Source organism: Corapipo altera, unplaced genomic scaffold (genome assembly GCF_003945725.1).
Source record: "Corapipo altera isolate COAL_440 unplaced genomic scaffold, ASM394572v1 59, whole genome shotgun sequence".
Taxonomy (NCBI): domain Eukaryota; kingdom Metazoa; phylum Chordata; class Aves; order Passeriformes; family Pipridae; genus Corapipo; species Corapipo altera.
This window is the reverse complement of record NW_020884917.1, coordinates 2,958,903-2,973,842: the sequence shown is the minus strand read 5'-3', so window position 1 is coordinate 2,973,842 and position 14,940 is coordinate 2,958,903. Positions and strand designations below refer to the sequence as shown.

The following is a 14,940-nucleotide window of genomic DNA, read 5'->3' as shown; positions in this document are numbered from 1 at the left end:
AGTGGTATTCTCAAGAATAGATCAGGGCTTCTGTAGCAGTAACACCCTTTGTGATTGCCATCATCACAAATGATCCTACTGCAACATAGAAGGGATAGCTCAGTAACACTGCATTACAGTAATTACAATAGCAAATTGGAAAAGATAAAGGGAATCACACTTGTGTTTAGTCTTGCTATGGTGTGACATGGCTGGATCAGCAAGAAAAATTTTTTAAAAACAAAGCAGAATAAGGTTATTTTCACCCAATCTATTTTCTGGAGGGTGTAAGCATTATCTTAAAGCTGGAACCAAGCTCTCACTCATTGTAATAAACACCCTTCACAATGACATAGTGATTGAGAAGCTACTAGCTAGTTGAAAAGCTGACATTCATAGCACAGCCATTTCATCCTACAAGTTCTATAGCCCTGTTTCCCTAAGGTTGTTTTCTTTTCCATAGAGGCCCTTTCACCTCACACCATAAGTTTGCTTCACATGAAAACACTAAACTAGGTACTTAATGTACTACTTCTCCCACAATCCCACCTGAGAAGGGATGGTAAGAATTACAAAAATGCAGCATTAGAACCAGCAGAATAAATGAGTTAAAGGATCACAGCATCTCTGTAAGTCAGTGCAACTTAACAACCAAGGAATCAGAAAGCTCCTTTTTAAAAGACTTTCCCCTGTCAAAGACTGATGGTTTTTCTTCCTCGTACAATAGCTGATACTGACATTGGACTATTCCTTTTTTTTCTGTGGACATCTTGTTCCCTCACTGTCAAACTTTCATCTTCCTGCAAAGGGCACTTGCTAGCATTTTCAGCATATTTCCTACTAAACTGCATTTATTAAACCAGCTGTCCCAAGGATAAAGCAAACCCCCCCATGTCTCCTCCCTTTTCCCAGAAGGTGTGTCACCAGTTCCTACCACAGAACTAACCTGTTACCTGAGGAAATCAGCTAGCCCTAACCCTCTTAAAGAGGTAATTTATCCTGCTGCAGACTCAAATCCTATTAACGTACCATGTCACGAACTCGTGTTGGCAGAACAGGAGACCCAAAATGCTCCTTTGAGCACATCGGATCTTTTTTAGCAGAACAGAGAAGACTTCAGTCTGGTTTAAGCCAGACTTCTCAGGCTTACTTGCCTCAATAAAAATACAGAGTTCTAGCACTGCCTTTGATCTCCTTCATTCAAGGGAGATGATGTTTCCCTGCTATTTAAAATTCTTCATCCAGCTGTCCTTTCATTACTACTTTTGGACTGTGTTCTGTAATTACATTAGATGCTTGTTTATTCAAAACACCCACCATCTAAGCCTGCCTTTGTAACAAGCTGCCAGCTTGTCTTTCTGTTCAGCTGATTCCCATTATCTGGGCTCCCCGTCATCTGAATATATTTAGTCTCACCCAAGTAGTTTTGATTATCAAGATTCTACTATGGTCTAATTAGTGACATTTTTATTACTAATTTGTCACTCAGACATTTTCAGTCACATTAAAAATTTCTGCCAACTTCTCTGCAATTGCTGCACGTTCGCAGTCTTTTTCTTTTCACACAAGATCAGCTAAGCATTTTTATTTTGCTGGATCCTTGGAGACTTTTAAAGAAACAGTCAGGAAAATAGTCTTAAGTAGTAGGAGACTTTTGAGCACCACAAAGAGGTGGTGCTCAAGCAACACAGCCCAAGGAACTGATATGTGGTATTCCACCTCTTAGAATAGGTTTGAATATCCCTGAGAAGGACATAAACCCCATTTGAAACCTTTAGGTTCTTTCCTTTTTGTTTCTAAAAGTAGTTGAATTAGGACACAGTGTTACACTTCCTCAAGCTCATTCTACCAGTCAGCAGCAAATCTGTGGTAAGTTCCTAAGAGTTCCAAATTTGCAGTCAGCTGTGCAGTGCCAGTCTCTGAGGAGCTGCAAGAGTATGCCAAAACAAGGAGGGGTGAGGCTGGACTTGGTGAAAGTCTGCCAAACTCTACCTGAATCTCAGTGCTGCACATCTGAAGTAAATACAGAGATCAGAACAAAACACTGCATGTTTGTATCTCAAGCTCTTCACAATATGTCTGTCCTTTCAGCTGAATGGAAGATGAGGTTTACATCCATATATTCTACCACCCATCGCTCAGGCTGACCAAATTCAGGCCGTGTCACCACACTTCCTTACACTAACCTCTGAAGTTAAGAAACAATATCAACAACCAGATTTAAATTCAAGGTGTAAGCCTTCCAGAACAGCACACATTGATGAAGGGAGACAATTTCTGGAGTCACAATACAGCTACAAATGCTATTTAAAGTCACTAACTCAATATTACACTTTTTTCAAACAAAATCTGTCCTGGACTTTAGAATGAAGCCATACGTCACTTGCAAAGGGTTAATAAACAATGGCAATACGCAACTTATAGGCATAAGCAGTATGTTTTATAATGGTTAATTACATAGATAGCTGCTATTATAAATAGTTCTGAAACAATCCATTAACCAGATGGCTTTTAGTAAATCAAAATTTATTACTCTTTTATGAGCTACTTACAAAAATGCAACTTTCAGATAAAGAATGTGAAACAGAAGAAGTAGTTGTCCATATCTGTTTTCCATTATAGCATCTTTGAGAGTAGGGTGATGGAGGGAAGAAATAAAGTGTCATTAACTCTGCACAGACAGCTCATCCTATTGGAAACTTCTCCCTTCTTCTCCTGGGTAAGGACAACTCTCGCACAGACTTCGCTGCTCTGGAGAGTGATGAGATCTATTAGCAAGGGCAGTGAAGGTGGCTGAGGACAACACTTTCTAAAATTCTGAAGTCAAGGAAACAACTACTGTTGACATAAGTAGGAACAGGAGATCTGTCTCAAGTGCCTATGGCTGCACATAAAAGCTAATGATATAAAACATCTGAATAAATACCTTAGTATTATACATTAGTTTATTACTTACTTCCTCATGAATCTACTGAAAAGTATTAAAATTCTGAGCGAGACAAATATAATTTATTTGCAGCCCAAGCCATCAGTATTTGTTTACATTTCTAAAGATTTTACATCAGAGATTTGGACAAGATAAGTACAGCAGCCTATCCTTTCAGAGGTTATCCTCTAAATAGGAGCATAAGAGAGGGTTAACTTCCAAACGTGTCAATAAAATCCATTTCACAAGTCTTATGGCCTAAATAACATCAGTGGGCAATGAACTGGAATTCACACTCATTTGGAACTTTAATAGATTATACTCCAAAAGAAAGCTGGCAGATAAAAAAAAGCTGAGATTGAAAAATAGCTCTAACATTCAGGATTCATTTTACTGCATTCCTCCAAAGAACACTTATTCAAGGAAAGTATTACTTGGGAAAGTGTTGCTGTGTGGAGTTTGTCTGGATGAGCTTCTCTGTTGAAACGTGAGAACCTACTACCTTGTAGGTTTGTGATTTATTCTCATGAACAAATTGACACTCAGAATGGTATGCCAGCTTGTCATTCACAGTGCATCACACTTTAAGGAGATAGACACTGAACCAAGATTTAATGAAGTCACAGAAAAGCTAACCAGTGGTTTCAACACTTTGCAGTGTTTTGCCAACAAGGGCTCAAAGAATATTTATCCACTCCTGTTCTCTAAACATTAATAAATTGTACAAAAAAGGAAGATGACAGCGTTCAGTGTGCATTGCCACATAGCCATACATAACCTTCACAGCTGATGAAGACTTTTGGCCTCTTGCCTTATCATAACCAACCTGTCCACATAAGTCTTGAAAACCTAAACTTTGATGAACATCACTGCTTGACTAGATCTCAACAACAACTATGAACAAAAAGAAGACTTGCGCTGTATGAATACTCGCACCTTAGCATGACAGGATCTTTTCCCAGCTTTCCTTTGTAAATGGGGAAAGAAAGTCTGAGGATCTGTTAGATGAACATGTACTTTTTACATGATTTGAATAGGATTTTCCAAAGAATCGAAGGCAATGAAACTTGTGAATTTTAAATGGCACAATTTCTCCAAGCTACTTTGAAAAAGCATCTGTTACACTCATTTATGCTCAAGTATATTGTAACTTCAGCATTTCCCTTGGAATGCCCAAATATGCCATATATTCCCTGTGAAAATACAGTGTATCAATCTTCACACTCAGCTTCTCTCTCAGCTGCTTCCAATAAGAATGCAGAATACCTTTTCTAAACAAAATAAATCCATGCTACAGGATTAACAATAGACTGAAACAACATTCTGAACAAACAATTGCTTTAATACAAGTAAATGAATGGTTGGTTCTTGGTCTCTGTTGAACTCTGGGATAATTTGTTTATTTTAGCACTACATTTCAAATGCTGAGTGAACTGGAAGATATCCCAGAAATGGTTTAACGTTCATGTCATCACAGTATTGCTCAGAACATGTATGATTCAAACTTGACTGTGGTGCCAGGTCCTCCTTTCTACTGTTTCCTTCAGTGTCTGGGAACATTTAGCACTTCAGAAAGACCACAGGCAGGGTATGTTCCTGCAGTAAGGTTTGAATCACAATTCTGATTCTGGTAGTGATTCCCAAACAGGAAATGAGGTATGACATGAGAACAAGAAACATCTCTAGACCTAGAAAACCTCTTAAGTGACCTATAGAGACATGTGGCTAGACAATCAATCATCCATCTTTAGACAGAGAGGAGTTCTTCTACAGAGATATCAGGGAAGGACTCAGTGCCCTCATGCAAATCTATGTCCCACTTTCATGTCCTACTTTTTCTAGATTCCCTTAGGCAAGACCAATAGCTCCTAACTGATCGTAGAAAAAGAAATCACTGTAACTCCCAAGGGAGCAGAGACTGAAATGATTTCTGACCTCTCCACATGGAGGAAAAGTGAAGAGGAGAAATGCACTTGGTTTCCCAAACCAAAGCTCAAAATTCTTCAGCCCATATCAAAGTGGGTTTTGTCTCTAATGAGAGCATTATTCCTTACCATTCTCTAATTCTAAATACTTCAGCAAGAAATAATCAAATCCACTGATATCCACTAGCATCTAACACAGACTCACACCTGAATGTCTACAGTGGTCTTGCAGTCTCAGTAACAAAAAGGAAATATCCATACAAGTTCCTCTTTTGCAGGTTCAGCAACTGCGTCTATGAATGAAGAAAAACATCTCATTAAGCCTGCTTCAAGCCACTGCACTAATTCACAGGAAACAAGTGATATTCTTCTTTTATAAAACAATGCTAGGAAAAGTATCACAAACAAACTAGGATTAACAGGTTTAAAACACCCCCAAACCATTAAAAAAAAAATCTTTTATAGTTTCTTTTTAGCAGTGTGTCATGGTTTGAGATGGCCCCCCTGGGAGTCGGGGGCTCAGAGGTGACTGGGTGCCAGGACAGTGTTCCCCGGAGAGCCAATCACCACTAGTCTTGTTCGCTTCTGCTAAAAATCATATATACACAGCACTGGAAGCTGCTGGCAGTCTTTCTGTTGGTGTCTGCTGCGTGTAGGTGTAGAAGGCCAGGGGGTGGCTGGGCTCCTTCTTCCCCCCTCTGGCGGGGAAGGGGAGCCCTGTGGCCCCCCAGCTCTGCCTAGGCCAGAGTTAGAGATAGCATTGGAGTGAGTGTATGTTTGTGAGGGATGCGACTCACAAACAACTGGTAAGCGGGAGAGAGAGAAGGCAGGCCTTGAAGCCAAACCTTCTCCCCTGTCCCTTTTTGCAGTTAAGCTATGGAGGGGGGCCTTTTTCTTTCCCTCTGCTGTAAAGTGGAGGAGAGGCTCAGCATTGAAGCAGAGCCAAGTGGACAAGCTGATAATGAAGCAGCTCAGCACTAGGGAGAAGAATCCCAGGCGAAATTGGAGACGGGCCAGAGAGAGAGAAGCTTGGGAGTTGCCCTGCCGAAGCTGACTGGGGGCAGCCGAAAACTGACTTGGAAGAATGAAGATTCCAAATGCCTACTGTGATAAGCTACACTACAGCAACAGTGAACCAAGGTATGAGACTGAGAGAGAGACAATGACACAGCAGAGACTGACATGGGACCGAGGAGAAAGGACTCAGAGCTACCTTCTTGGACTTCGTGAGGAAGGAAGGACTTCCACAAACAGCTGAAGGTTGGTAGAGAGTATTCAGGGGCCCCGAACACTCCCACAAGGGAGAGACTGGTTACTTCCCAGCCTGAAAAGGCCTTTCCTAGACTAAAGTTAAAAGGAGAAGCTTCGAAGGGACTCATAGAAGTGTAATAATATATATATAGTTGCTTTTAGTTTGTACAGTATATTTATTTGTGTAAATAAATGTATATACTTCCCCCTTCCCCTGTAGAAGCCTCTGGCCTGAAAGTTTCTCTCCGGTGTTGGGATAAATTGTGGGAAGGGCTGGGGGAGCCTGGAAATTGGATCTTAGATTTCTAATGTGGCTCAAACTGCCACACGGTGCATTCAGTTTGCAGGCAATGATTCTGGACCTGGGAATGAGCTGGATACATCTTTACTGCAAATGCAACATATAAAATGTAAATTGAATTTGTTGCCCTGAAGTGTTCTCAAGATCCTTTTTCCCAACCTTTTATGGCTAGTAAGATGGGTTAACAACTACAGCATCCTGCACTACGTTGATAAAGAAGTGGTCTAGAGAGTGTGATGCTACTGCATCAACAAGGACAAAGGTTTAATGTGCAGTTATTCATGTTATTATAAGCAGTCCTAGTAGGATAAGACAGCACATTCATAAAGAAAACCAAAAACCAAAACAAACTCCCCCCCCCCAAAATCCTACACACCACAAAAACTGCTAAGACTTGCAGCAAACTTCAACAAATTTTGTACTCCTCTAAACTTAATATCTAAAGGACAACAGTAGCGGCATGCACTTGCAATATAAAAGAAACCTCTTTTAGTAAAGATTTATGAGGCTAATGGCAATAAAGCCTACCTATTGTCCTGCACATCTTAAAAAAGGACATTGCATATGTATATTTAAATTGCCAGAGATGAACAGTGGGTCAAACAAAACTTAAAATGTTGAACTATGTCAACCAAATTGATAGTGCATTTATTATTTCTACCCTTTCTTATCCATTTTGGCATAGTCAGTTCTGCTGCCAAAGCTTTTCTAGAAGGTGAATACAAAGGATATCAAGCACCATAATCACTGAATGAAATATGACCAATACATTAATGTTCACTCAAATCTATAGATCTAAAGAAAAAGCAATAAAATTAAATGCATGATTTAGAAGTAAGCTTAAACACTAAACTGATCCTAAATTCACCAAGGAAAGAAAACTTCACAAATCACTGCAAAGAGCACTAGCAATCTCCCTCCCAGACAAAAGGTCAACTTCAGATACCTTGTTAATATGTATCTGGGTTTTACAAAGTTCTACGGAGAATGTTGCTTTATGACAAAGGTGCATAAGCCTACAGAAAAAGAGGTGGTCAAGGAAAAGGACAACCAAGGCATATTCAAAATTAGATGATAGCTTTGCAGTCTCCAGGGTCTTAACCTCATTGTCCTTCCCCTGTTGCTAAATAGAGAAAGCAAGTTTGAGATGGCTAGTGGGAAAGATCTGAAGGTACAAGACAAATAACACCGAGACTAAGTAAAGCAGATAGACACCTCTTGTTTCACTTGCCTCTTGGTTTTGCAGTAAACTGGCCAAGGAAACAGAAATAAAAATAACCTGACATCTGGGCTCCTATTTAGGCCTACACACCTTCTCAATTTTAGGTACCTAGTAGACATATCTAAATTTCTGTGCAGAGCCAGCAGACAACTCAGATCTCCTGAGACTGACTGAGAGGAAAACACTGGCATCAACTCAGGAAACTAAGAAACTAATGTCCCAAGTTAAGTGAGATATAACTGGAAGACCCAGTGCATTACTACTGAAGAAACTTTAAACCTTGTCAGTGTGAGATTTAGTGGACTTTTGCTATGCCTCATGAAGGCTCTTACGCTTTCTATTCTCTTTCAGGAAGCAGAGGGAAAGATAAAAACTTAAAAAAAAAAAAAAGAAGGAGACTAGCTTTTGTCAAACAGTTGCTAATATCACCATTATTTATATTACACCACCACCAAGGACAATGTATAGACAAATCAGAAGAACTAGACTACTTCCTTAATATGTCAGTATTCCCAGGAATTAAAATTGGCTGCAATCCCTTTTGTCCTGACCTAATCTTTTTTTCTTAAAAATGATGGATTACACAGTAATGATCTATGTACTTGGGCATGTTCCTCTCCCACTGTCTTTGCTCACACTCCATTCCCACAGCAACTTCTGAAACAGTTATCCAACCTCAGAAAACAAATCAAGAAGCACAGTCTCTGGCTAAGCAGGTAAGTGGAGTGAACTAAAACAGTTCTGTGAGGTATTCCAAGGTTTCACCTGGTTCTAAGTTCTTGGTGAGACTACTACTGATGACAGAAGTCTTCTGATGATCTAAAGCCTTCCTGCAATTTAAATACACCTTTTGATATTACATAATGGCCTTGCATACATTTGTCAAAATGATTACACATTTCAGTTAAAGAGTTGACATGTGATCTATGCCATGCTAAGGGCAATTCATTTGGCAGTGACCAAATGTTGTGACTTCTTGAGGACATTTTGCTGATATTAATCACTTTCTTCAGAAACCTCATCAAAAATCATGTTCCAGATCTGTAATTACTTTACATCTTTTTAGCAATGAAAAGATCTAAGTCCAAATGACCACAGAGGCTCCTTCAAATGCAGTATCCATCACAGAGGATGCAATTTTCCATGTTTACTTAAACTGAGATAGGAAAAAAAACCCGATGAAAATTAGAGACCATTTCTATACTGCTTCTGTGATGTAGGCTCACCTAGAAAATTCTTCTCCTGATTCCTAAAATTCTTCAACTTCAGAAGATTTTAGAGAATGAGAGCATATACCGCATTGCTGCTTTGCAAAGGTTTGTTGGCAGTCATGTTCTGTGTGAGGAGTAAGGAACTTAATATTTATCCTCCTAGGAATAGAAGGTATAATTCTCATTCCCTTTATCTTGGATTATCTGTCAAGACAGTAAATGGACTGTTCAAATATTCAGGGTTTTCAGTGGTTTTAAGTTAAGATGAAACATAGGCCAAAGCTGTTAATATGTACTGCCTCAGCTGCTCAGTGCTCAGTCCTGGATGGGTCAAAGAGAAGGCTGGAAAACCACAGTCCATTTAAGATGCCAATCTGGGCATCCAAACCCAAAAGATAATTAAAGTCTCTTACTTTTTGGTATGATCTGGGCCAGATACTACACTTAGATCACTTTTGCTTTGTACCTCAAAGGACTTCAAAGTCCAACAGACCCATCTTAACCCTGTATTAAAACATGAGCTGTGTTCTTTTCTTGAACCATGTATTTTCTCAGACTAAATAACTTACTCAAAATTCTTTGTAAATATCTGGAGTTTATTAGTAAAGTACAGAATTGGCATATCCCCAAGTTAATTTTAAGTCATTGTGACAGCATGTTACAAATTTGTGCTCTTTGTAGGCCACTTAACGTTTTCAAACAGTGCAGTCTAGACGCATTCTGAGCCTCCCCAGTTCTTCCACTTCAAAATGTCTCTGCCTCTTCAAAGAGTTGCAATGTCAAATCAGTCCCTCTTTCTCTTTTCTTCCTCTGATGAAACACATTTCAAGAGTGCTGTTCCAGATTTTACTATCCAGTTTAACCTGCATATCAATTATTGATAGCTTATTACACCTCACAAACACCAGGCTAATACTATGGACTACTATGGCTTACTGGAAGAGGGGAGCTAAAGCCAAGTACTTGATGTAGGTAACATCAAGAAGCTTGAAAGACAAGTGCATGTTCAAACATAAGGAAAAACTTAGTTACCTGCTGAATAACTCATACTGCCAGAAACAGAACTCCTAATGAGCCAGACCTTGGGTTCTGAACATAAGCAGATGGGATTTTTCACAAGAAAATCCAAGAGAATAATACTCATACTCTAAAGTACCAAATTACTTCAGTGCTACTGCAGCTTACATTGAACCAATTGCTCACATCTTATCCAGGACACCAAAGTTAACATTAAGGTTTATTTCAGTGAAAACAGAGGCAGGTCCTCTCTAAAGAAGGAATTTTATGAAGGTCTGAACCAAATTAATTCAAAGTAACTGAAGGCATATTGATATCAAGAGCTTCTACACCAGGCTGCTAGTCATAAAGCTTCCAACAATGAAAGATGATAGTAAAAACCCTAAAAGTTATAGGTTGCCCCCATTATTTCTGAGGTCAATGGAATTTTCCACAATGAGAAATATATGACAATTTTTTAATTTCTGTTCCAGTGTAATTCACTGTCAATGAAAGCAAAGACATCACCCTCATCTCCTCAGTGTATTAAATAAAGAATTGTGAGAAAAAAGAGTGTTAATAGACACAATACTTGTTCCACTTCTACGTGCTAATTTTTTGCCCAAATCTAACCAATTACATTAAAAAAAAATAATCTCACTATGTTGTTTTCAAAATGCAAATGCACGTACTCTTTTTAGTAACACATTTATATAATGCTGAAATCTAACAAAACAGCCTACCTGTACAAAAGAGCAGAGATAATGAGTAGAGCAGAAAAATTAGCTATTTTCTACTTATATGAATTTAAAGTTCAATTTTAATACTTGATAATATGGGTGAGTGCAAGACAGTCTGTAAACCATTCAGATGTGAATACCAGCAATCCAACATCCACAATCTCAAACTACTGATGTGACTTCAGGCCCTAAACACAGTGAAAGATTTACACTCTATCAGTCAAGTAGCTAATAAATACTAGCATAGTCTCAACATATTACAGAAGAGTTAAACTGTTCTCTGCCTTAGTTATTCTTAAAACCATGGTAATAAAGTAATCAAAACTTCTAAAATTCAAAATCTGGAAATACAATCAGATTTAGGCAAATTAAAAAGAGGAGATGCACTTTTTAAAAGCAATCATGATTTGAAAACCAAAATAAGACATTTATACCAGTATGGGCTTCTTGGTGTTTTTGGTTTTTTGTTTGTTTGCTTTTGGGTTTGTGTTTTGTTTGTTTTTGTTTAGTTTGTTTGATTTTGGTTTTGCTTGGTTGGTTTTAGTTGTTTTGTTTGTTTGTTTGTTTTATTTTAACTTTTTTTTAAATAAAAACAGTTTTTCTGCCCTAAGGCAACCTTGGAGTAAGAGAAAAAGGAAGACTGTAACACAACGGTTTGATCCAAAGGCCATCACAGCCAGTGAGAAGATCCTGACACCAGCAACTCTAAATAACATCCATCTTTTACAAGACCTTACACTTTACCCTTGTAGTGGATTCATGTTAAGCTATAGCTATGAAAACAATACTTTTGCCCTGTAGTAACTCCCAGAGAAACAATCTTTTTAAATGCTTTTCACTGTGTAGCTTGAGGCAGTGAAAATCCAAATGTTCCTTTTATGGGATTAAGAACCTGCTCTTTTCTGTCACAAGTCTTACTTATGCTAACCTCATGCATTCACCCCTGCTCCCTGGGTTCATTCCCAGTACCATTTCTCTTGCTGAATACTAACAAAATGAGCTATGAATCTTTTTTTTCTTTTCTATTGCTTTATGCTTCTCTTTCTGCTTGGGGTGCTCCAAAGCATTCTCCTGATAATATTTTCCAAAGCTCCTTCTTTCAACAGTCCTCTGGGAAACATCATGGTAAAGTGATATATAACAGGATGCTATCAAAGGCATCTACAGAGCAAATCTTGTGACAATAGCACTCCCCTAATGGGATTTGCATCCTGGCTTCATAGAAAAAGCACTTTAATAACCTCTCATTTTTTTCTTGTGCTGTAATCATCTGTTATGCTTCTCACTGGTACTTCAAAGTAATTCTCTATTGTTCTGTTACTCTGAACTTCAGCTCAGCAGGGTTCAGCTTTTCAAAGCATCACAGAGGGGAATCTTAATTACTCTTTTTTATTTAATTTTTAAAAAAAAAATCTCAAATCCATTAAACAAACAAAAAATCCTTTTAGATCTCAGAATTTCCTGTTGCTGGATTTGCAGAAAATTAAAATCACCACCAACAAAAAAAATATAGCCCAGTATGTCTCAAATTTTATCCAAAGACCTCATTCTATCACAGTTTCTACTATGGTGAGTAAACTTGAACTATCCAAAAGACCTGGAAGATCAGCTCTGTTCTCAGCTTTGCTAGTAACTATCTAAAAATTCACAAAAATCAATGAGACTCACTTTTGCAAATTCCTAGGTTCACATCCCCAGGCTATGTTTCTCAAGAGCCCCAATTCTGAACCAGACACACACTAACAATATACAGTCACCAACAGGAAAATGTACCATATTTCCAGAGTTTTAAGCTTAGTTTTATGAAGATAAATATAAAGTTTCCAGTTCAACAATGAAAATCTGGTAGACATCAAGTTTATACACTGAGTCATAGGCAAAGTGTAGTCTAGAAAAACTCTCTTCCCCAAATCCCTGCTAATGGAAACTACTGCATGTACTAAGATCTAGATACTACTTTGCACCTTGAGTACTGTGTCCAGCTCTGGGCCCTTCACTTCAAGAAAGACATTGAGATGCTGGAGCATGTCCAGAGAAGGGCAACAAAGCTGGTGAAGGGTCTGGAGGGTCATATGAGGAGCAGCTAAGGGAGATGTGGTTGTTTAGCCGGAAGAAAAGGAGGCTCAGGGGAGACCTTATCACTCTCTACAACTACTTGACAGGAGGTTGTAGCCAGGTGGGCGTCGGTCTCTTCTCCCAGGTAACAACTGACCGGATAAGAGGACATAGCTTCAAGCTGCACCAGGGGAGGTTCAGGTTGGACATGAGGAGGAATTTCTTCATGGAAAGAGTTGTTAAGCATCAGAATGGACTGCCCAGGGAGGTGGTGGAGTCACTGTCCCTGGAGGTGTTTAAGAAATGATGGGATGTAGCACTTAGTGCCATGGTCTAGTTGACAAGGTGGTGATTGGTCAAAGGTTAGACTCAATAATCTTGGAGGTATTTTTCAACCTAAATGATTCTGTGATTCATTTCCAAGCTTAAAGCACGGGGCTAGCTAGCCCTAGAAAGGGTCAGATTTTCAAATTCTTAAATCATAGATTCCCTACCCTTAAGAATACTTTAAACAACTTCTCTCAGACTCTTGCGGTTGAAGGACCTTAACTCACTGTGTGCAGTCCAACAACAGGCACACCACCACAACAAAATGCTGTTTAAAATCTAAACTGAGTGGCATGGAACAGCTAATTTAAGTTACTGAATACAAACTAAAAATTATATTCGTGTTTTGATTCAAATGTGGAAAAAATGAACTTCATTTTGACATATCCAGAATCTAATAGAACATAGTCCCTCTGTTCTCAGGAAAGAACAGAATAGTTTTGCTGAGGCCCACAGTAAGAATTACTGCTAGTCTGGATGCCTGCTGGAAAGTGCAATAAAGCATACCAGTCCATGCGACATCCCAATCACCATTTTTATGAACATTTTCCTATTTATTAATAGTAGCTGCTCTGAATTCCCTTAAGTTTTATGCCAGCTGCCAATTCTGGGTCCAGTACAAATTTGAGATATACTACAAGTAAGTTCAGCTAGAAATGAAAATAAAAGGTGAGAAAAAAGCTCACTGTATGCCAACAAGGCAAGTTTGTTGATGATAAGTAAAAGGGCAAGTGAATGGCTGTACATACCAATAATTCCAGAAGTGCAGGTGAGTTCAACCACTAAAGATAATGGACGAAAAGGTATCAACTATGGACAAGAAAAAATAGCACCAGGGAAAGTCAGGTTATTTTCCTCCTGTTATTAAACTACAATATTCTTTTCTCTGCTCTGAGAAAATAAAACTGTTCCAAGTAATCTGTTACTATCCCCTCTGTATATCTACCTGAGCTTTACATCACCACTTGCATCTTATTTACCTTTACATACAGCTCTTGGACCTCAACAGAAGACATTCAAAATATCAGTCATCAATTAGATTGCAGACAAAAGCATATGGAACATAAAATGCATGGGAGCATGTGGCATTCAAAGAGAGATGATTCTGAAATTGGTGATACAAATTAGCACCTTTCCCAGCTTGATTACTCAAAAGAGGAGATATTTTGCAATGCAAGTCACCTCCAGGTGCTAACCATCCATTCATTAGTAGCATTTTCACCACACAGTAGGCTGACCTTGATAGGAAATTTGCCTCACATTCAAGATACAATTTAAAATCCACTAGACACTTTGATTGTTGCAATATGGGTATTGATAGAGATGGAAACTTGCAAAAAACCTCAATTTATGGATAAGCAATCACAACAGAAGTAGTGTAAAAAAATACATGAAGACAATTTAACAGAGTTTGAATTTGAGTTATTACACTGCTGCTGCAGTGTAGAAGGATGTATTCTGTTAACTCAGATTCTCCCCCCTAAAATATAGAGCTGAAAGCTCCAGGGTGGGCAACATTCCTCTTTCTGGAATTCCTCCACGATCACAATCTACAAAGTGTCATAAAATGACTATATACTATGCATCTAGAGAAGTGGCTGTCAGTGCTGTCAGTAGGGCAGCATATGAAAACATAGCTAGACCCCGACTTCCTTCCTTGAAAAGAAGGGTCCATGAAAGGGACCATTTTTAGCAATGTACATCTGAAGGGCACATATTTTTGCAGTCCAGTTTCACAGATGTCTCCTTCTCATTTACTTATCCAACATTAAATACTGAATCCTTGTCAGGATTCAGTCAGCCTGTTCCAAAAGGGTATTGGTAGTTTAGTATAGTACATCAGCCAAGGGCATTTGGTAGTATAAATGGCTAATATTTAAACTACTTCAGCATGTTCTGTTTGATTAAAAGCTTTCATGGAACATCTTTATTTGCAGAAAAAGATCACAATCCTCTTGAGGAAGACACAGTGGCCAATGTATCACAACAATTGAAAGAACTGAAAAA

At 38.6% G+C, this 14,940-nt stretch overlaps 1 protein-coding gene across 9 annotated transcripts in view; it reads right to left on the bottom strand.

The window, feature by feature from the left end:
* TPK1 (thiamin pyrophosphokinase 1) overlaps window positions 1–14,940 on the bottom strand; it is a 304,538-nt gene that overhangs the window by 230,077 nt on the left and 59,521 nt on the right. Inside the window, exon 1 of one of the 9 annotated variants that reach the window (XM_027656011.1) lies at window positions 5,038–5,107. The exons of the other annotated variants lie outside the window; for them this stretch is intronic. Within the exon in view, the coding sequence (XP_027511812.1) occupies window positions 5,038–5,089 (52 nt within the window). The 5' untranslated portion in view covers window positions 5,090–5,107. Of the gene's footprint in view, window positions 1–5,037; window positions 5,108–14,940 lie in introns of those variants that run through there. 9 annotated transcript variants of the gene reach the window in all.